Source organism: Centroberyx gerrardi, chromosome 1 (genome assembly GCF_048128805.1).
Source record: "Centroberyx gerrardi isolate f3 chromosome 1, fCenGer3.hap1.cur.20231027, whole genome shotgun sequence".
NCBI classification, from domain to species: domain Eukaryota; kingdom Metazoa; phylum Chordata; class Actinopteri; order Beryciformes; family Berycidae; genus Centroberyx; species Centroberyx gerrardi.
Window position 1 is genome coordinate 16,845,375 of NC_135997.1, and position 21,392 is coordinate 16,866,766.

The window sequence follows — 21,392 nt, forward strand, 5'->3', positions numbered from 1 at the left end:
TGCGCGAATTTAATTTTCAAAAGGACAGCCCTTTTCTTTGCCCAATGAAAATGAACCGCGGCTGACACCTGGCTATAAACCCAGGAAGGAATCCAAAGTCCTAATCAGAAATCTGTTGAAAAAAGCAAGACGCGCAGCAGACGAGCGGAGACGGAGTGATGACTTCCAGTCAGATCGAGATCCCAGGAGAAGTGAAGAGCGACCCCGCTGCTCTCATGGCATCCCTCCAGCTGATGCCCTCGCCGGTGCCCAACCCGGAGATCAAGCACACCAAGGTCTGTTTCTCACTAAACTCTGCTCCCGGACACGGAAAGTTTGCATTGTGTGTAACGACAGCTTTTTACTCGCAGATGTCTGATGTCCTGACAGACTTCACCAAACTAAAAAGTTGTGTCTGTCAGCGGCAGCAGGCTGCAGTAACAAACCGCGTAGCCTAAATCAGGCGGTACGCATAGGTGATAAAGTTGTGCTGCTTTTAACTTAACTTGTAACTTCCAGTTCAGACCTAATAAGCTGACGACTGCATCTTGTAAAATCCCATCTCAGAGTTTCTCCATGTCCATGTGCTCAGTGTAGCTCAGCCTTCTTAGTCTTTTCTCTCAAATCCTCATTTCCTCCTGGACAATATGACAACGTAGATTGATACAAAAATATTTTGTGAGTTTTATTGATTTTTGCCTTTACCGAGATCTTTTTACTTGAATAATTTCTCATTTGATTGTTAAAAAAAAATGCAGTGGATAATCACATTTTTCAGCTGTAAGTCATTGCGTCATTGAAGTTAATCTTGTCCAAAGCCTGCACACCAAAGATGAAATCATCGAGATTATAATCAAGACGAATCATTGATTTAGCCTAGCATATGATTTGGCAGGCTGCAAAATAACCTTGCTGTGTCAACTATCCTGATGATTTAAGTAGGCTCAATATACTAATCAAAGGGTGTGTCGCGGTTTGATCGAGTTTTAAGAATCAGCCGTAGAGAACCAAGGCTTTTAATGCCAACCAATAAACATTTAAATATATCACACAGTTACGTGGGGAGATTTTTTTAGTGTTCTTATATATATGTAGGGTAATTTTTTTCTTATTCCGTAGCACCTGAAATGCAAAAACGGACATTTAAGACACAAGCCTATATTCAATTAGGCTGCTGCGTGAATTATGAGAGAGACCCATAGGAAAATAATGTATTTTTCAGTTAAAGTGGCCTCATTAAAGGAAATAAGGAAAAAGTAGGTAATCCAATAGGCCTGTTGAAAATAGCAACAAGTATCAGACCATACTGTAAAATCCTATTTTTCTATGATAGGCTTTATTCTATTATGTTTAAGTTCAAAACATTTCTTGTGGTACTGAGTTGAATAGCTCTCTATTTAAATCAATGTTTTATAAATATTAAAGTGAAGTGACATCTAAACTCACTCACACTCACAATGGACATCAATGGGAAAGGCTGAATTTGTGTAAAAACAAAAACAATCTATTTTTTGCATAGCCTTTTCTTTTAATGACATTATTGATTACAACATTTTTAGGATTTCCAAAAGTGTGACAACTCTCAGATTAGTCTAAAGAATTGCCTGTTGTTTGAATGAGGCGCTGCAGTTCCATTGTCTCTTGTAATTATATGGCAATAAATACAAAGTTGCTTTAGTGATGAAAGTGGCTCGTTCTCACACATAAAAAAGTCTATATTGTGAGAGAAATGTCCTGATATTGTTATCAGAGCAGTTTCTGGCCACCTCCTCAGCAGTGTGTGGGTGGGAGAAAAGGGATGCAGAAACAGCTGGAGAAAGGAGTTTGAGTCAAACAAAGAACATTATTCTTATTCATTAGTCTTGACACTTTCCCCGTTGCAAATTATGTAGAAAATATACTCTAACTAAATGGAGGCATTAATCAGAGAGGCATTAATTAAAACATCTAGCCATATTTGAGGATGTATAGGCCCTATATTTTGCGATAATGCGTTTCAATATTTTGCCATCTAGATAAATAAATATGCCTACCTACACAATAGCATCATTTGAAGCATTAATAAATCAATCATCTTATTAAATTATTAACTTATTAAAGATTTAGAGCCTAGAGAGTGACTTTTGGCCCTTCACAAATGCTGAATTAGTGAACACAGACTATTGAAAATTGCCCTCTTATGAATTATTTTGTAGCCTGTTTGTTGCCCATAATAACATCTTTGTGAAATGTCTTGATAGTGTTTTTTTTCACATGTTATGGACTCATTGGGACACTTTAAAGTCAATTTAAGTAAGTAGTTTAAGGCCGTTTAATACAACAGTTTTGATATGATTTTTGTAAAGCTTTACACATGCTAAACTGATTTTGGTTTGCAGACTCTTCATCAGCCTAAACAGCCAGGATATATTGCCGTGTTGTTGCCATAGAAAGAGTCTTTTAGTTGCAGAACAAGTGTTTTTATGATTGTGAGATTAAAGGGCAGGTCTCATAGAGGGCAGATTAATGATAGTGTGGTGTAAGTTCATTCAGTGCTATAATTGCTCTGTGTTAACACAAACCTCAATGTTTTAAGTGCAAAGGGCACACTGCTGCAGCACCGTAAAGAGTGCTAGCATGAGCAGGGAGAGCTGGGATTGTACAAGCCCGCTCTGTCACGTTATAAGCTTTCCATTCCTTCACAGTGCCGAGTGCTGCTTAAAGCAATGGACACGACGGTGTACAGCAGAAAATTTAGGGAGCGACTTGGTGAATTAACCCCCAGGAATTTGGATCATCCAGTCCCTGTTGGCTTGGTGGACACAGGGGGCAGGAGGGCCCTGATTTATGGGCACCCCTGGGCTCTCCTCACACCCTGTTCCTGTTCTCCACCCCACTGGCTGCTGGGGGAAGAGGGAACGCTGTTCACCAGCCTGGTGGATGGAGCTGCATGCTTACAGCACAGATTTCCCCCACATACTGTTTTTTTATTTTTTCAGTTTTTATGCAATACAAACCTTTTTCTTACTTATATAAGAACTCAAAGATCTTGATAAATTGCAACGATTAACTCACCATGACTGCACAAAAAAATCACCATTCTTTGTTTTGCAAGGCAAAGATTACACCTGAGTGGCCCTGGAAACATAGATATGGCCGAGATCATTACTTAACAGGTTTGCTTCAATTCCGGAGAGGTATGAGATAAAAAGGCGTTATTGCAGACAAGGGTTGCCCCTTGTCCTTTTCACCGAGTCATGAACTGTTCACCGTCAAAGACACTTTGTGTGATTGTGTCAGTGAAGCTATCTTCCTTGCTGTGTGCATCTATATACAATTATGCAGATGGGGGTCCTGTGAATAGTCTACTTACATCTCCCTGTGCTTTGTTAGCAGAAGCGGTACACTTTTCACTCTCCCTTTCTCTTTTAGCTAAAACCACAAAGAAGAAATCTTTCTCTCGGTTGTCTTATCCCCTGCCCCCACATTGCTATTGCTAGAAGGCTCAAACAGCTGGGCAGCAAGACACAGAAACAGTTTCAAGGTTGATAGTACCACTAAGGAAGCCATAAATTAGAGAAGCCTGATGGCTATTTATTGATGTTTTTCACTTGTGAAAAGGTAGAGGAGAGAAACTCTGTTGTATGTATAATTAAGGCAAACAGAGGAAGCTTACCCAGTTCTTTACTGGGTGATTGCGGTGGCCTTGGTGGTTTCTCACACCACTCAGTGATTATGTGTTGTTAAACCAGACACTTATAGCGGGATAAATCTTACAGGATTGGAAAAAACACACACCTCTGGTTCATTTGCTTTTGCTTTGAAAGAACAGTCTGTAAAATTTGAGGCAAAAAGGCAACAGAAAAGTCAGTTTAAAAAGTCAGTTTATACTCCCAGTCTTTATTTTGATTGAACTGCACCACTAGCAACCATAAAGCACGAGAACAGAAGCAACAAAAGTTAATGTTAAACTTGAATCACTTGTGGCGTGATTGTAGTTTAGTTCACTGATAAGCATGTGCATGCTGAAATCAGTGCTGAAAGAATTTGTTTTGTAATGCAGATTTAGTTTTATCACTAATCGTCTAATAGGGCAGTAACATAGAAAAACAGTGCAAACCTGTATGACGGCTATAAAGCGTTCACAGGCATGCAGAGCCAGATTCAGTGACCAAATTCAGTGGCCTTGTTCATTGTGCTCATACAGATCTCTTAATCTAATCAACAGTTATAAATTTTCTTTGTTGCTTTGCTCATGGTGCCTTTAGTACACTTTCACCATAGGAACCTGTGCAAAGACCTGTCTGTTGAAGACCCGTGTTTTTGTAAAGTAATCTATGCAGAGACATCCACTCAGTTTGGATGAATAAGAGGCCCCATCAATCTGTCACTGATTGAGATAGTACAGATGGAGGCTTGGGGCTCCCCAATGCTAGGTGCTGTCCACCAGGGTGTAAATTATGACCCTGTCTCACTGTGTGGGTTAGTGGCCCTGCCTCGCCAGAGCCTGACCTGCAGTTCTGGAGTTTTTCACTTCAAAACCACCATCTTACTGCGATCAAGATCAAACAGAGCCAAAGTTAGGGGATACTGTGCAACTAAATGATTTATCACAACAAGCACAGCTAGAATTCTCTCTCGCTCCCCCCCTCTCTGAGTCTTTGCTTACACAATCTCCCTGTTCTCACACACATGGCCACATACTCTAAAACACACATCTTTGATTGTGACAGGGTAAGTGTGCACCGCCATTAATATGTCCATTGGTGTGAAATGCCTACTTGTGCAGTGAGTGTAAATTATCGTCTTAGCAGACACGTCAACATCGTGTCCCCTGTCTCTTAATCACTGTTTAAGGAAGACCGGTGACAGGGAGGTTACCCTGTTAACTTCCCATACCTTCAGTCTGCTGCCCGCTTGACAAGGAACGTGTAAATCCTTATGGTGTCATTATGAAAAACACTGGGCTTCATAAATCTGTTTGAATAGGCTCTTTCCCCCGAGAGCAGACACAGAAGCGCTTTTCTAGATGTTTACTCAGAGGTGCAAAAGCATCAATGCATGTATTTCCTGAAGATTTCTTCTTTCTCCACTGATCCCATGAGTAAAAAATACATAAACACTAAAACTACACTAAAAGTTCTTCTTTAAACATTTCTTTGAATTGAAATTTAAAGAATGGTTAAGGGAGAGGAAACTCACTCACCAAACCAGAATTGAAAAAATATCAGTTGTGCAGTGATTTAATTTCATTGTTGGTGCATGCAAATTAGAATGTAGCATTTGTCTTGAAATCAGTGTATTTTGCTTTGTCTTTAAATCTTTTTCAACAATTTGAACAGTGGATTTTAGATGAACAAGGCTCTACTATATTCTCTCTAGTAAATAATCTAGTGATAAAACAAGTTCTCTGCTCTGCTCGTATATTTAAAAATGGAAAATGGTCCAACTGTCAAAACCTTAGCGTCCAATAACAGCCAGCAGGTCCATGTTGAAGATCTTGGGATGCACCTTGGGATTGATTTCAACTACTGACATGATTTACCATGAAAGAGGCTTAAGTCATGAAACATGCACCCATTGGATCAGAATCTGTCCAGGATTTATGTCTTCCCTCTCATGCAGTTAGATACAAAGGTATTCAGCTGGAAAAAGCGATGGTAATGTGTAATGCCCCTTTTTGGGCTTCACAAACTGGCATTAAGACATTAGCATCATATAGGCCTACTAAAGGCTTTACAGCTCAACTGGCACACCAATGGTATCCACTGCCTGCCACGGTTTCTGACTACTGGAAGAAGTGAATAAGAAGTTAATTCCAATCACAGTCTTGCGTTAAAGTTTTGTTTCTCACATAACTTTAGAGTCAGAGTGAACAACTCTCTCACCACTTGCCCACACACAGGCGAGACAAAGACGTTTGCCAGTCGGTGACAGCGAGGTCGCCCTTGCCAAACGCAGGAGCGCAGGGTGGCATTGTCTCTGGGTGTGTGAATGAAAAACATGAAGGCTCCACGGTGTCAGACATGTGGAGAGGAGTGGGGGAAAAAACACCAGCTGGTCTCCAGTTTCACATGCTCTCCGCTCACTTGTAACAGTAGTAATTATAAATGTTTTGAAACGTATCCAGAAACAGAAAGGAAATAGAGGTCCTGTGATAGGAGAGGATATGAAACTTCCTGCGCAGACTAGGGTTGCAGGTGCCCGGGTAGGATCCGTCTGGCTTTGGATTCTTGGCGTGTTGTGTATAAACACACACATATATAACCCTCCTCCAAAAAAAGACAAGAACTGAGTACCATTACATATTCCTTCAGCCTGAAGCATCTGAGCCGTGAGAAGAAGCAAGCAGCCAAACAGATGTTTTGCTGGCTGCAGTAAGTATTTTGGCATACCCTGCTATCCCTTACTTCCCATTGCTGTGCACTCCCAAAAAAACAATTGAGTAAACTTATTAGCACAAGAAATCCAGCTAAGTTTGGTTAAGTCAACATGCAAATTTCAGTTAAATTAACATCCCACCAATTTGCTACAGCACGCACTGTAGCAGTGCGCCTGTTGAAGTCATTATGTTTCATTAAAATGTACAAAATCTTTCACAATGGCAGATAAAACTACAGCATCTCTGTCAAATTAACTCAAATGCCTCATTTAAATGAATGAATAACTAAGTAGGAACTAATTATTAGTAGTTAATTTGAAACTGTGAGCATATAATGGCAGAAAAATGTATGCTCACTTTTAAACATGTTCGTGTCTAATCTTTTTATCATCCAGATAGCCAGGCTCTCTCTGGATGATATGACTGACAGCTTTTGCAGGAAAGCATGGGAGTTGCTAAATGCTTGCAGCTGCCCTGTGGCCCATGCATAAAGTCTTGACCTATCTGCTTACTGTTCTGCTCCCATCCGCACCAGGCCTCCTCGTTGTGTGTCGGGATCACATATCACTGCTTTTTTTTTGTCAGTTTTTATGCATTTTTATTAGTTTTTGAGATAAAGCAGGCAGTGCACAATGTTTACGTGGGACTTTTCTAATTTAACAATTTATATTGATCTTTGCTTTTTCATGCCAAGATTATTCTTAAAACAAAATGTGGGATAAATTATATAATGGGGTTACATTTTGTAAGCTTTGATTGCAGAGTAGAAAATAGTTTATTTCACAAATGTTCTTATCATACCTTACAATGTTTGGGTTCCAAGTTAATTCTTTGCACTCATAGGTGATACTGAATTTTATAAACATGAAACCGTCATGTGAGGTGATAGTAATGGCCCCACAGGGAATGGGAAAGAAAACACTATTTATCATTTGAAAATGTGCACTCTTGCACTTGGTTTTTCATTCTTGTGTTCTTTGCCCCTCTTCCAAATGATCCTAAAAGCAATTTTAAGAAACCTTGAGAGTTGATTTATAACTTAGTCCTGTCATCTTAATCAAGTCTCTCAATGGAACGAGACAAAAGTCTAACACCAGTCCGAGCCCAGAGAGGGCCGAGCCAAACGGCGGCTGACAGTTGTCCTTTTCTGGCCGTGATTTAGATGGCGGCCTGGTCCACTGTTCTCGTGCTTCATCCGTTCTCCTTTAGCAGTGTCTTGTGAGAGGGGTTACGCCATGCATAAAGCTACCCATGGTCTGCATTCTTGCTCAGACTGTTGAGGCTGTCAGGGGGCTCCTCTGATTTAGGGTGCCCCACTACAGTGGCCCCTATAAATTTAAAAACTAATTCTGTGCTCTACAGGACTTTCTGTTTTTGTAGCTGGCCCTCTGCTCCTTATCGTTACTGACAATTTTATGAAGTGCCCTTAATGAGCGGCAGATTAAAGGTGGAAGGCGCCTGAGAATACCGGGCTGGGAGAGAGAGAACCCTCTGGTCTGTGTCTATCTATTGTCAGCGTGTGTGTTTGTGTGTGTGTGTGTGTGTGTGTGTGTGTGTGGGTGGGTTGGGGGTGGGGTGGCGGGAGTTGGGGGGCTAGTACAAAGGAATAGGAGAGGAATGAGTCTGTTAAGTATGGTTCTGTGCAGTGGTACACACAGATACTGAACACCTTAAACGTCTGCATGTGAGTTATTCATATGCAGAGTTCTGCTTCTTCTTCTAGGCCATGATGGGAGTGAAGAAGGGGGGAGGGAGGCAGAGCGGCGTGTGCACTGTGACTTGAACAGTTTTCAAACCGCTCAAGGCATTTTATACCTGCTAGAAAGTAAACACGCCTAACAGTTTACAGCCAATTAAATAGTACTTACAGCTCTGAGTTTATGGAGGTAAACATGTTGGAGAGTTAGGGAGGCCTGGGCCAGCGGGACACTTGAACCCTGCTCTCAGGTTCGCTCTCAGTGTATCTGCACTCCTCTAAAGTAAAAGGACGGTAAGAGCATATGTATACACAGAGGGATTTGTGCCAGCAGATGTTCTCCTTACACTCTATCTATCAGACAGACTGACAGCCATTAAAAACAGTGTGTGAGTAGTCTGCCTAATGGATCTAAACATGTCAGTGAGGAAGGAGCTTTTTTTTTTTACCGAACTCTTACATAAGTTATATTTGCAATTTCACCTCACACCTTGTATGTTGCTCCGCTTTTCATCACCTCGCGATGGACTCATCATTGGAAACACTCTCTAAAACATTTCTTTGAGATAATTCCCAGTTTTCTTATGCCATAAACATTTATTTTTCTTTTTGGTCCTCAATAGATGTTGAATGTGTCCTGTTTGGAATCCCAGGCGGTTGTTTAACGGAAGGCTTGCTTTAACGCATCACAGAAACCAAGCGCGGCACGTGTTTTATGATCTCGTAAACGAGCAGCGATGTTGTGAAACGTGTGTCTGTGCTTGAGGGAGGGAGTGGGGGTGTCTGGTGTCTGATAGGGATTTATCTGCCCCCCACCCCTTTGTCTGGATGGTGGAGCACTCCCCAGAGAGCAATGCTGGACAGGCAGGAATCTCTGTCCAGATTTCCAGAGATTCTCCCATATCCCTTACACAAGACCTTAGAAGTACCGGCAGGAAGGGCCGCTGCCTGTGGCCTGTTAGTCTTTCACAGTCTTCACTACAAGCACCTCACTGCAGTCAATGTAGTGCAATGAAATGATTATGCAAAATCACAATTATTTAAAATAACAAAGGTCGGCCTTATTAGGTGCCGTCGTTATCTCCCACTCAAAGCTCAGAACATTTTCAAATTGTATCTCTGCAGTAAATACAATTGGATTTCTGCAGTATTTCCACTTGTGCAGTTTTCATTTAATTCTTATGAAGAAACTACATTCACCCCTTCACATCCCATCTAGATTCACTGTGGCCCCTCATGCCTTCACCAGTATTAAAGAGAGATGGAAATGGCAGATTAAGTTCTGGAGAGTCATGCTTGTGCAATCGGCGCTCCTGTTTCCCGTTGTTTTGTGTCTGTTTTCTAAAAACTGCATGTTTTTCCCTCCCCTGCAGATTTTCATCAACAATGAGTGGCAGGACTCTGTTAGTGGGAAGGTCTTCCCCGTCTACAACCCAGCCACTGGAGAGCAGATCTGTGAGGTCCAGGAAGCAGAGAAGGTACTTTACTGCTCAGCATAACATCTTCTGCCTGCCTTTTCCAATGAAAACAAGGTTATCTTACTCCAGATATTTTGACAATAAAAAATGTTTTTCTTCTCCCTACAGCCTGGCATCCTTTTCCTTCACTGTGCATGTGTGAACTGTTTGTGTCCAAAAAATTAAGAAAAGCAAACATGCACTATGAGTTTAGTCTAATGTGGTTTGGTGAGCTGGCAGTTGTTCTGGTCCTTCCCTAATTCATCACCTCTGGGTGGAATAAATGAACTGGACAAAATATTTAAGCGTGAACGGACAGACAGATTGCATTAGTCTCAGGGAGTGCAAAAACACCTGTTTACTGGGTTAGGTTATATGATTAAAATGTTTCCCTGTTTTTCTTCTCCCAGGCTGATGTTGATAAAGCAGTGCAGGCGGCTCGCCTCGCCTTTTCCTTGGGCTCGGTATGGCGGAGGATGGATGCATCTGAAAGGGGCAGACTGCTGTCCAAACTGGCTGACCTGGTGGAGCGGGACAGCGTCTATCTAGCAGTAAGTGGACAGACTATTAACATTACTCTGAGCCTGTTAGTCATGAAAGAATTACATGGCTTTTTATTTTGGTTGAGAGAGGTTAAGTTACTTTCCACATGGCTATGATGACAATAAATCATTTTAACTACTTGATTATTACACTTAAAGAGAACATGGTACTGTAACTTAGGGGCTATATTTGAAGTTTGGTGTTATCTTAGTGTCCCGTTTCACCCTTGGGATAGTGTAAAGACTGGAGCAGAATGGAATTATATAAGGATCACAAGGTTATATCACACATTTCTCAACCGTCTCCCCCATCTCTCTTCAGACTATTGAGTCACTGGACAGTGGGAAGCCTTTCCTGCCCACCCTGTTTGTGGACCTCCAAGGAACCATAAAGACACTAAGATACTTTGCTGGATATGCAGACAAGATCCACGGCACTTCCATTCCAATGGGTAAGACCACTTCATGTCCCCTTAGCTCCCTTCAAGTGCATACAGAGGAGTTTCTAAGGGTCACTCTTCAGTTTCAATGAAATGGAACTGAGGCAGATTATTGAAGAGGAAGAAAGATATTGGAGGATTGTAGGTGGGTCAGGACTGGTAAGGTGACGATAAGCAGAGAAGCAATCTTCTCTCTAGGGACCATCTAGAGATGAACACTGGGGATCGGCACAGAGGTAACAGACCCACTCCCTGGTCTTTTATCAATCCAAACACAAACGTTCGCTGTCCTGGGGAGGCTGCCGCCAGTGCAGCCCATTGCACGCCTGTGAATCAGGTGAAGGTGGGGGTGGAAGAGGGGAATGCTGGCTGGCTGTTTCAACAGGAAGCACAGCAGCTTTTCTAAAAAAAACTAAAAAAAAAAAAAAAAAACACGTAACAAAGAGACAAAGCATTGGCAACCTCCTGACACCACTATATTGTCCCACTCAAAGCTTCTCTTGTATTCTGCAGCCAAACCAACCATGGTCAGCATTTTCCCAGGGTTTTGGTTCAAGCTTTAGTCCTCTAGTAGAATTTCAGAGCAAACAAACAAGTGTATTCCTGTAGCTTGTATGAGGTGGACTTGTCACTCATTGTATTTGTTCACCTGACAGGGTGAAGTGAAGGATGGCGGTCTTCTATAGTCCGCTTTGGCTTCTATTCCTCTTGTATGTTGTGTTCAGATTGTGGTGTTAACTTTGCATTATGGACAGTATCACATGAATGGGGAGTCTCATTATGTTGAGCCTCTCTGGCTACACAGTTTTATCTAGTTTACATTACATGTTCCAAATTGAAAGATAAGGCATCTGCAATCCTCTTACTTACTGGTAAAACAAACAGTGCTCACAGTGGAACTCTTCCTGCAAATTGAATGTCTAATAGGTTATAGTTTTATCCCCCAAACAAAAATGGCTCAATATTGAAAGACCCAGCATCCAGTTTGGGATCACAGAAAAAAAAGTTGAAATATAGGAGCCTTTACTGCAGTTGAAAACGATTATCTGGCTTGCTATCTACCATTTACCACCCAAGTCTAAATGCAGCATGAGGCAATGTTTCATCAGATAAGGACTGTTGTAATAATCAAACTTGCATTTTTACACACATTTCTCAATGTCAATTGTTTTTAGTAGGATTGTGGGGAATGAACAAGCATGGCACACCCTCAATAAGTACCTCCTTTTACTGGAGTAATGCAAGAGGAATGAACAAACTCTTCCAGCTTAACACCCATGGTTCCCTATGACCTAAAACAGTTACACACATGCCTTTGCTGTTGGATGTTTGAAGCGTAATTTAATCTCTCATCAGGGTAATGTAACCAAGAATGATGTGTGTGGTTTCATTTCGAAATTAACACGTTGCGTCCATGACAGTGGGGATATCAACTAGTGACACTTCATGCATTGTTCCAACTTAAGATTACTAAAGGTACAACTTCATGACCCTGTTTTCTCTTTGTGTGTGTGTGTGTGTGTGTGTGTGTCTGTGTGTCTGCTTGTCTGCACGTGTGTTCCTCCACAGATGGAGAGTATCTAACATTCACCAGATATGAGCCCATTGGAGTTTGTGGACAAATTATCCCTGTGAGTATGACCTTTCCTCAGAGTGAGACGCATGACGGATACAGACAGACATACAGGCACGAAGAAAAATAGATTACAGTGAAAGGGCTGAATTTAAGAGGGATGTTGGTGATTGGTTGTCTGGAGGTAAGGGACAGAGACCGAGGCCTGTTTGTTGAAATATATTGCACAGTTTCCTGGAATTCTCTGATGCACTTTTTAGGTCAGTGTGTATTTGGGTAAATCCATTGGCAAACCCAGAAAATTGTGGCGGTTGAGTGATAGAGAAAGAGAGAGAGAGAAAGAGAGAGAGAGACAGAGAGAGAGAGAGAGAGAGAGAGAGAGAAGCAGAGGCAAGAGTTGAGGGGTTTTACATAGTGAGTTGGAGCAAAGGAGAATGGTGAGAAAGGAGAAAAAGATCAAGGAGGAATAGACTCTTCAGAACAGCGTTGATTGTGCAACAGCTTCGAAAGTGTGTGGTTCTGTGTTGAGCCCCATGGGTTCCTGTGTAAAGCAGAAATAACACAGGCCTGTGTGTTGTACAGTGATATGGGTCTATTGCACATATGTTGCAATTTCCCTGCTTTCTCAGAATACTGTGGGAAGAGAAAATACTGTACAAGTGCCGAGAACATTTTCTCACTTGACTATGTTTAGACAGAGTGAAAATGAGAGTAAGTGACTGAGAGCGATGAGTTATTGAGTTTGACTGGTGACCACCCAGTGTGTCAGTCAGATGCATGATGTCCTTTTCCTGTGCGTGCGTGTGTGCGTGTGTGTGTGTGTCTGTGTGTGTGTGTGTGTGTGTGTATGTGTCGCACACAGTGGAACTTCCCCCTCATGATGACAGCATGGAAGCTGGGTCCGGCAATAGCCTGCGGAAACACTGTTGTCCTGAAGCCTGCTGAGCAAACCCCACTCACCTGCCTCTACATGGGAGCGCTCATCAAGGAGGTAAATGACAGCACAGCGCCAAAACAATCACAATCGCTCTAATTTTCCCAAGCACAATGGGTTCACGAGGAATTTAACCTGCGTAATTGCTGCTGAAACATTAGAAGACAGTTACAGAATACATCACATACATTGCAGAAAAGACAATAGAGTCAACATAAACTACAAGGATACATTCAAAGCCAAAGAACTGTTTCAGTGCCGCAGCATTGGCATTCTTGGTAAGAGTAGTAGACAGGGGTGCAGTGCAGAAGTCAAGTGTACCATAAGGTTAAAATTATGAATACGTTGAACAGAATAGGAACAGCGTAGCCCGACAAGTCAGACCCTATGGGAGGCGTAGCTTGCGTAGCATTCCATGGGATCTACGCATTGGCTAATTACAAAATATGTCTCCCGGCGAAAACGATACGTTACTTTGACTTATGGTGTGTGTGGGTCTTGTCTCTCTCCCAGCAATATATTCATGACGATGTTAAGACAATAATGTATGGGAAAAAGCAGATTTACTAGCTAACATCTTTCCCCAGTGTGAACATAATATCTCGCGCATGAAAGCTGAATTTCAAAATAAAAGTCCCCCAACCCCCCTGTACAGTGCGCTTACTCGCAGCTCATTGCCTGTGTAACAATCATGAATACGTCAAACACAATAGGAACAGTGCAGTGTCACATAGTACTGTACAGCAGAGAAACCCAATCATGTCATACAGCTCCCACTGTCCACATCCTCCATGTCTTCTCCCTGTACTCTCTCTGCCTCGCCCCTTTCTGGAGACTTTGTGTCTCTTGCCCTCTTCTTTTTGATGTTCTATCCATTCTCTCGGTCTGCTGGTAGGGAGGTTGGGTTGGGTCCGGATTCCCCCACACTGCCTGTGGTTTTGCTTGGCTCTGCTGTCATCTCCGCTAACGCTTGTTTCCTCTCATATTGTTTTGACAGGCTGGGTTTCCACCGGGAGTCATCAATATTTTGCCAGGATTTGGGCCAACAGCAGGAGCTGCAATTGCTTCGCACATGGGCATAGACAAAGTGGCTTTCACAGGATCAACTGAGGTAATTTCCCCAATAAAGTGGCTCAGATCAACAGTTGCTTACTACTTGCTTTTGTCAGCTAACCAAAGTGACACAGTGACCAACATGTGCAGAGCATAAGAGCAGGCTGTGTAATTAGGGGACATTGTGTGCCTGTATTGAAGTCTAAATGACAAACAAATGGGGTCTTACATAAGCTGCATGCCCTGTCATTACTCCCCATGACAGGGAGCTCCGAGTTTATCGCAGAGCACGTGCGCACACTTGCATGCGCACACACACACACACACACACTCACACACCGTCAACAGCATACAAACATCTCTCTGACAACGTCTTTTCTCTCCTTCGCTCTCTCTGCTGTAATAAGTAATGTACCTGTGCCTTTCATTGACCTTATTATCAGGACACACACACAGGAAAAACCCTTGTGGCTTCACAGAGCCGGGAAGAAGTTAATGGAAAGCCAAATCATCAAGGGCATACCATGTTAGGTGTTGAGCGCTCTGAGGTGTTGTGGTCAGGCTGCATTCCTCAGGCCGGTGGGAACGGCCAGAGTGACAGCAGATTCCATTTCTGCAGATCATTTTTATAAACATCTGTTATTTCTAACCACAAACTAACCCCCTTAGTAAAAGCACGTACAGCAATCCTAATGTAGAATTTATGTTTTGATGTGACCAGCCTGTATTTCACATGTATCTTCGGTAAATGAGCCAGGTTTATGTAATGCTTGAAATAGCCTTGAGGTTTATAGTAAGTCTGTTTTGACTCTGGTGGTGCGTCAGAAGAGAGGGGCACTATTTCAGCAGTGTGTATATATGGGCTGTGAACAGCCTTCGATAAGCACACACAGGTATAGACATCATAGATTACTGTCAGTGATGTCAGTGAAACAGACACAGTAACCAAAGCAAAATACTGAAAACATGATGAGAAATATTTATCTCAATTTGAGGCTTGAATGAATTCCAGATTGAGGGACCGGTGATTTTTTTTTATCCTACAGTTTGTATTCCAATATCTCAAACAGGTATGTGCGGGTGATATAATATATGTGATGTAGAAATCCTCTCAAGTGTTAATAAACACGATAAAAGTGACAAGGAAAAGGGAATTTATCGGTCCATGCCAATAATCTTGAATATTCCTTGAATAGTCTTTCTTGTGATTTTACAACACAGTATAAAATAGCACATGTGCTCTCTCTCTCACACTGCCTCTATCTCTCTTTCTCTCTCTTTCACACACACACGCACACACACACACATGTACACATCCACCTTCTAACACAAACATCTTCCTTGTTTTATCATCTGTGTTGAGTGAACATTTCCTTTGTGAGTGGCCTAGTTTTTTTAACTAGTTTTTCTGTTGTTTCCTGTGATCTGGAGTCAATTACAGAGCGAATGAGCCAGTGCTGTAAGAGCCTGTTGATGCCCAGACAGTGAGTCACCGTACTGTAGTAGCAGTCCCACTGGAGTTAGTCGGGGGGGTGGGGGGTGGCGGGTGGGGGGATAGCGGACACAGCATCTCCTCACAGGCTGGAAGGTGGTGCCGCTGTAGCTACAGGTGGATGTTAGGACCACAACTCATCCTTGTACTCACACACATGTGGCTGTGACTCCTCACGGAGGAGGCTCGCAGCCCAGCGTGTTCCCCTCACCCCTGAGTAAACACACGCTAACCTCCCTTAGTCAGCCTCTTTGTGTCTCTGATCAAAGACAGAGACAGAACAGATTCAGAAACGGTGAAGCCCAGCCAAGCATTGTGAGGCTTTTCTACAGCTATGGTAGCAGTCACAGCAGAGCACTTAATATGCTGCTCTGTTCTGTTCTATTCTATTCTATTCTATTCTACCAGTATCTTTGAGAGACGCAGACATTAGAGGAGATAGTGAGAGAAGATGAGTCTCGCTCTCTCTTTTCCATGTTGGAGGTGGGTTTTGTTTTTGGTTGGCCATAGAAAGACATTTTTTCCCCTCTATCCTGTCCTTGTCTCTCTCTTGGAAAACAAAACAGGCTGTATGAGTAACAGGAAGATCAATGCTTGTTTGTGTAGGGTTATGAGGGATGCCTATTGGGTTTCTCAGGCTTGTTATCTATTGGAAGTATACGGTATACCATGGTGTTAAGAAATACACTGCAAAGAAATGTCCATCTTAACAAGTCATTTAGCCTATTATCCAGTCTTAAAATCTTGTTTTGTTAAATTGCCAACGGGGTGAGATAATTTCCAATGCAGTTTTACCTGTTTCAAGAATTTTTATATCTTGAAATAAGGAAAATCACTCCATTCCTATCATGATAATGCCGTGTTTGAAGAAAGAAATTCCTGCAAAAGGAGGACTTGCACTGGAAGTGATATGATCTCACCCCTTGTTCTAAGAAAATACAAATACTTTAAAATTTTAAGACTCAACACTGGACTAGGTGACTCATTAAGGCAGGTTATTTTTTTTTTTTTTACAGTGTAATGGCCACATGAACACCATGTTCCATCAATAAAACATGTGATACCAGCTGGGTAGCTTCAAATAATTCTCATGAGTGATATGTTTTCTCAGTAATCTCATGCCACGGCACAAGGAATGCTGTTCCTAAATATCTCAGTTGTGTCTGAAGCTTTCGGTTATGTGATATCATCACTCTCCATAAGGAAGGAATTGGGAAATCGGGGTGTTGAGAGGAACCACACCAAGTCCGCTGTCCTCTTCCATATTGACACACCAGACCCTTTTTAAACCAAACAACTCCCCTCTCTCAGCTAGCTAGATCCATCTACTATCATCACTGGTCACCACCCACACAACTTGTGGTTGGTTCTTCCTGCCCTTCATTAGACATAAGATGCTGTTCAGTGCTGAAACATCACTTTATTTTCCTGTTGCCTTGTCCAAAACCCTGTAATAGATATTCAGTCTGTGTGTTTGCAGAACTCATGTTTCAGCTGGCCTACCGGTGCATTCCCTGTTTGGAGCTAACCAACCTCTTAAGCTATTTAATGGCTCCAGCTGATTTACTGATCTGGCCACAGGCCTGCATCTCTGTGAGTAAACCCCAGCTCTGTTTCCTCCCTAGGTTGGCAAGCTGATCCAAGAAGCAGCTGGGAAGAGTAACCTGAAGAGAGTAACGCTGGAGCTGGGAGGAAAGAATCCCAACATCATATTTGCAGATGCTGATTGTAAGTTTTCTGACACAGTTTTATTCATTGTTCCATTTACCTGTCACCCTTAATAGGTGGTCCACCAGATGGACACAGGTGTTCGCAAAGACTGCTGGTTCAGCTCATAGCCTGTCCCAGAGCGTTGGACTTAACCTCTATCAAAGAGTGTTTTGTTTAGTTATGTGTCCTATTGTTAGGAACTTCAATCTGAGAAAGTGGATGCACATACATGGACTGAGACTCTTGCCATGCTCAAAAGCTTTGTAGTGCTCTGAAAACTAGTGGATGGATGGGTTTCATGTAAACTCTAAGTGGCTCACCAAACTGGGGGTGCCACGGCTTTCAAATGCTTTCAGCAGCCGTGAGAGGGGCTCCCTAAGGCCTGTAAATCAGGAGAATGGAACCTGCCTCAGTCGGCTGCTTCAGCCGAGACCCATAAATCACGGGGCTCCGTTAACCCCTCGTGCGCAACAGCGGGGTCCTGTCTCTCAGGTGTCAGGTATCAGATTTGCACAGAGAATAGCGCCTATAACTGTGGGGGGAAATCTTGTTTAAGTAACTACACAAGAGAATACTTCATGTACTACACAGTTGTGTACGCAAGGCAGTTTTTACCAAATGAAGTTAATATCAACCAAATGAAGATAATGGTAGTTTTTTATTAGCATTCAATTTAAACCAATTTTTCTTTCAATATCCCATGAGATTTTTTTAATAATAATTAGTTTAATACTGCTTTCCATAATGCTGTTTTTTTTAATGAACAAGCAGTTCAATGTAGGTGTTAATGAACTAAAACCCCTTCTTTGAACCCTGTTCTTCAGTGGATCTGGCTGTAGAACAGGCCCACCAGGGAGTGTTCTTCAACGCAGGCCAGTGCTGCACGGCAGGCTCTCGCATCTACGTGGAAGAGCCAATCTACGACGAGTTTGTTCGCCGCAGCGTGGAGAGGGCCAAGAGGAGAACAGTCGGCAGCCCCTTCGACCCCACTACTGAGCAGGGTCCACAGGTGAGAACGACGACAAAGTCATTTCATATCAAGTACACATCATGAAAACACCCAGTTGTTGAGAATTTGTATTTTGTTGAGGATAAATTCTGTTTTCTTTCTCTCCATTACTCCCTCTCTCCCCCCTTTTCTCTCTGATTTCATCTTTCACTCCGAATTTTCTCTCCATTTCTCTATCTCCCTCTTCATCTCTCTTCCCTCTCCCCCCGCCTCGCACATCCTATCTCTCATCTCTCCTCCCACAGATCAGTCAGGAGCAGCAGAATCGTGTGTTGGAGTTTATCCAGAGTGGCATCAGTGAAGGAGCCAAGCTGGAGTGTGGAGGCAAAGCTCTGGGCCTGAAAGGGTTCTACATCGAGCCCACCGTTTTCTCAAATGTGAAGGATGACATGCGCATCGCCAAAGAGGAGGTACGAAGATAGTGGACAATGACTGACAAAGAATTAACTAATAGCTAAGAATGTAATGCAATATCATTGGTTTGCGGCTTCACACCCTCCTGTATATGACTAATAGTAGTGTAACAATGTGTAAACGCCCTGTGCATTTTTGACTATTTACAGATTTTTGGACCAGTACAGCAGATCATGAAGTTCAAAACTATTGACGAAGTGATTGAAAGAGCCAACAACTCAGATTATGGCTTGGTTGCTGCTGTATTCACCAATGACATCAACAAGGCCATGACCATATCCACAGCCATGCAGGCTGGCACTGTGTGGTAAGTTTTATCTGGTATCATCTTAAGATGCAATCTGTAATATTGCAGAAAGATATGTTTTTCACCACATCTGTAGAATCTGGCCATTTCTCACCAGCGATGCACCTCAGCCCTTTGTTTCATATCTAGTCATAAGTTTCATCTCCTGATTAGACTTCACCCTGTTGGCTTGGGTCAGAACTTCAAATTTACCTCCAGTTTCTCCTCATAGACTGAAGACACACTGCCCTCAGGCTACACCTTCCCCTCACTAGCCCAGGCCCAAAGCTTGCCCAGTCTCTGCTCTTCATTTTGCTCTTAGCCAACTTCACATTTTTCTTCTCAGCATATTGATGTTCCTTTCACTTGTTCTTTACTAGGCTGCTTGCAATTGGTTACTTAACAAATACAGATCTTTTTCTATTGATAAAAGCGTTAAATTCTAAATGTTACTGCAAATTTAAGTTTCTATCATTAGTTCCAGAGGGTTTCAAGCAGGGGGATGGGTCAGATTTCTTTAATGCTGCCTGATGACATACTTTTAGATAAACAACCCCTAGGAAAGATCTGTTGCTTCATATCACTTTGTCTGTATCTCTGGAGAAATATAGCATATCTCAACATCTGAATTCTTTCTCTTGAACCCCCCTGAGGAGCAATAAAGAGATGCACATGAGAACATACATCTGTATTGTAAGAAGTGCTCGAGACAAATAAGAAAAGCATGATATCTCATTTGTAGATGGCTACACTCACAGACTGCTGAGAGATATCTGAGATATTTCTGCTTAATGATCCATTGGAGACTTAGAATAGAATAAGTGCATATTAAGATGTGAGAAAAAAGTGAAAGAGCTAAGTGAGAAGCATGATATACCAGAGTGAGACAATCCAAGGCTTGTTTCTCAGGAGCAGAAGTTCAGAAGTACGAAAAAAATATTTTAAATAAAACTCATCTATGTCTAGAAGTAAATGAAAGGAAGAGGAGATCTTATTTAGGATATTGCTTTCCTCTGGGAATTGCAGTTATATTTTTAACTGAATGCAGCTGTAACACTACTGCTTTTGACAAAATCATTGTGCAACAGTATACAATAACTAAACAAACCACATGAGTCAAATGCAGAAGAATGATCTATGTTTTGTGTATTTCCTAGGATAAACTGCTTCAATGCTCTGAGCACACAGTGTCCATTTGGAGGATATAAAATGTCTGGCAATGGACGTGAATTGTGAGTATGACTTTTGGTTGCTGGCCCACTAAATATACACAAGATATTACTAATATTGACTGTGTGCTTTGAAACTCCACTTGCCAAAATTGCTTAATATAAATCTTTATGTAAGAGGAAATTACAATATTTCTACACTTCTACTCCAAAAGTCTGCAGGAGCGTAAACACAATATTTCAGTGGTGCTGTCTAAATCGGACCTGGCACTAATTAGCCGTTGTGTGTTTTCAGGGGAGAAAGCGGCTTGAAGGAGTACTCAGAGGTGAAGACCATCACTATGAAGATGGTGGCCAAGAACTCTTAAGGCAGCCGCTGCTGTTGGGAGGAGGTAGTGACTTCCTCATCGCTGACCCGCCCCCCCTTGGCCGGTCCCTCCACGGTGGTAAACCACATTAACCATCCCGACTAGTCATCTCCATGGGTAACTACAGGCTGTGACCACTCGCTGCCCCCAGTCCCTCCATCAACACCGCCTCGCTTGCCACGGACAGTTAGCTAATCCCTGTCCAGCTGTCTCCACCTGCCTCGAATTCGCAGACCGTCTCTAGTCTAATCGACGCCAACAACCACTGAACGACCCCCATATGCCTCCTCCACTAACGACACTAAAGCACTCGAAGAGACGATGGGGGAGGCTGTTCCGACCACGAACCCCAGTAACCCCCCCACTCCCCGCCCCACCCCCCACCCCCCACCGCTGTACCCCGATCCACACCCACGATGCTGGACGCTCAGAGACGAAATCACCGCACTTCCATTCAACCCTACATTAGCAACTTGTCATGTGCTGGGAGGCAGTATGGTTTTGTTGTACTGTGGGGGCATCATCGTCAAAACCTCATACTAAATTGTATGTATCATTGTTTTGATTCACCAGGTAGAATTTATGCAAGCACGTCAGCTCATTCAAGACCACTGAAGTTTCAGTCTCGGCTATGAATGGATGAGTCCATTTAAAAATGTTAATTCAGAATTAAAATTGATGATTTCTAATTGTCTTTGTTTATATTTTAGCTTTTATGACTTAACACTGTATGTCAACCTTTGACTGATGTAAACGTGAAAACAAGATTTTAACCTCTTAAAAACATTTTACTCTCACCTGCTAAAAGAGGAGTAGATGTATTTTAAACATTATGTAACAGATCTTCATTGATGTCCATGTATGTTCATGTTTATACAATCATATGCTATAAAATTATAAGAGCTAAAA

The 21,392-nt window shown here is 42.3% G+C and overlaps 1 protein-coding gene across 1 annotated transcript; it reads left to right on the forward strand.

Annotated features, from left to right (window-relative positions):
- The first annotated feature begins 126 nt into the window (after positions 1–126).
- Positions 127–20,526, forward strand: aldh1a2 (aldehyde dehydrogenase 1 family, member A2). The gene is made up of 13 exons (XM_071903638.2): positions 127–275; positions 9,410–9,514; positions 9,904–10,044; positions 10,358–10,487; positions 12,045–12,106; positions 12,911–13,039; positions 13,980–14,093; positions 17,153–17,255; positions 18,062–18,246; positions 18,492–18,656; positions 18,810–18,967; positions 20,104–20,178; positions 20,411–20,526. Exons 1-13 carry the CDS (start codon positions 159–161, stop codon positions 20,481–20,483), a joined length of 1,557 nt encoding a protein of 518 aa, XP_071759739.1. The 5' UTR covers positions 127–158; the 3' UTR covers positions 20,484–20,526.
- The last annotated feature ends 866 nt before the right edge of the window (positions 20,527–21,392 follow it).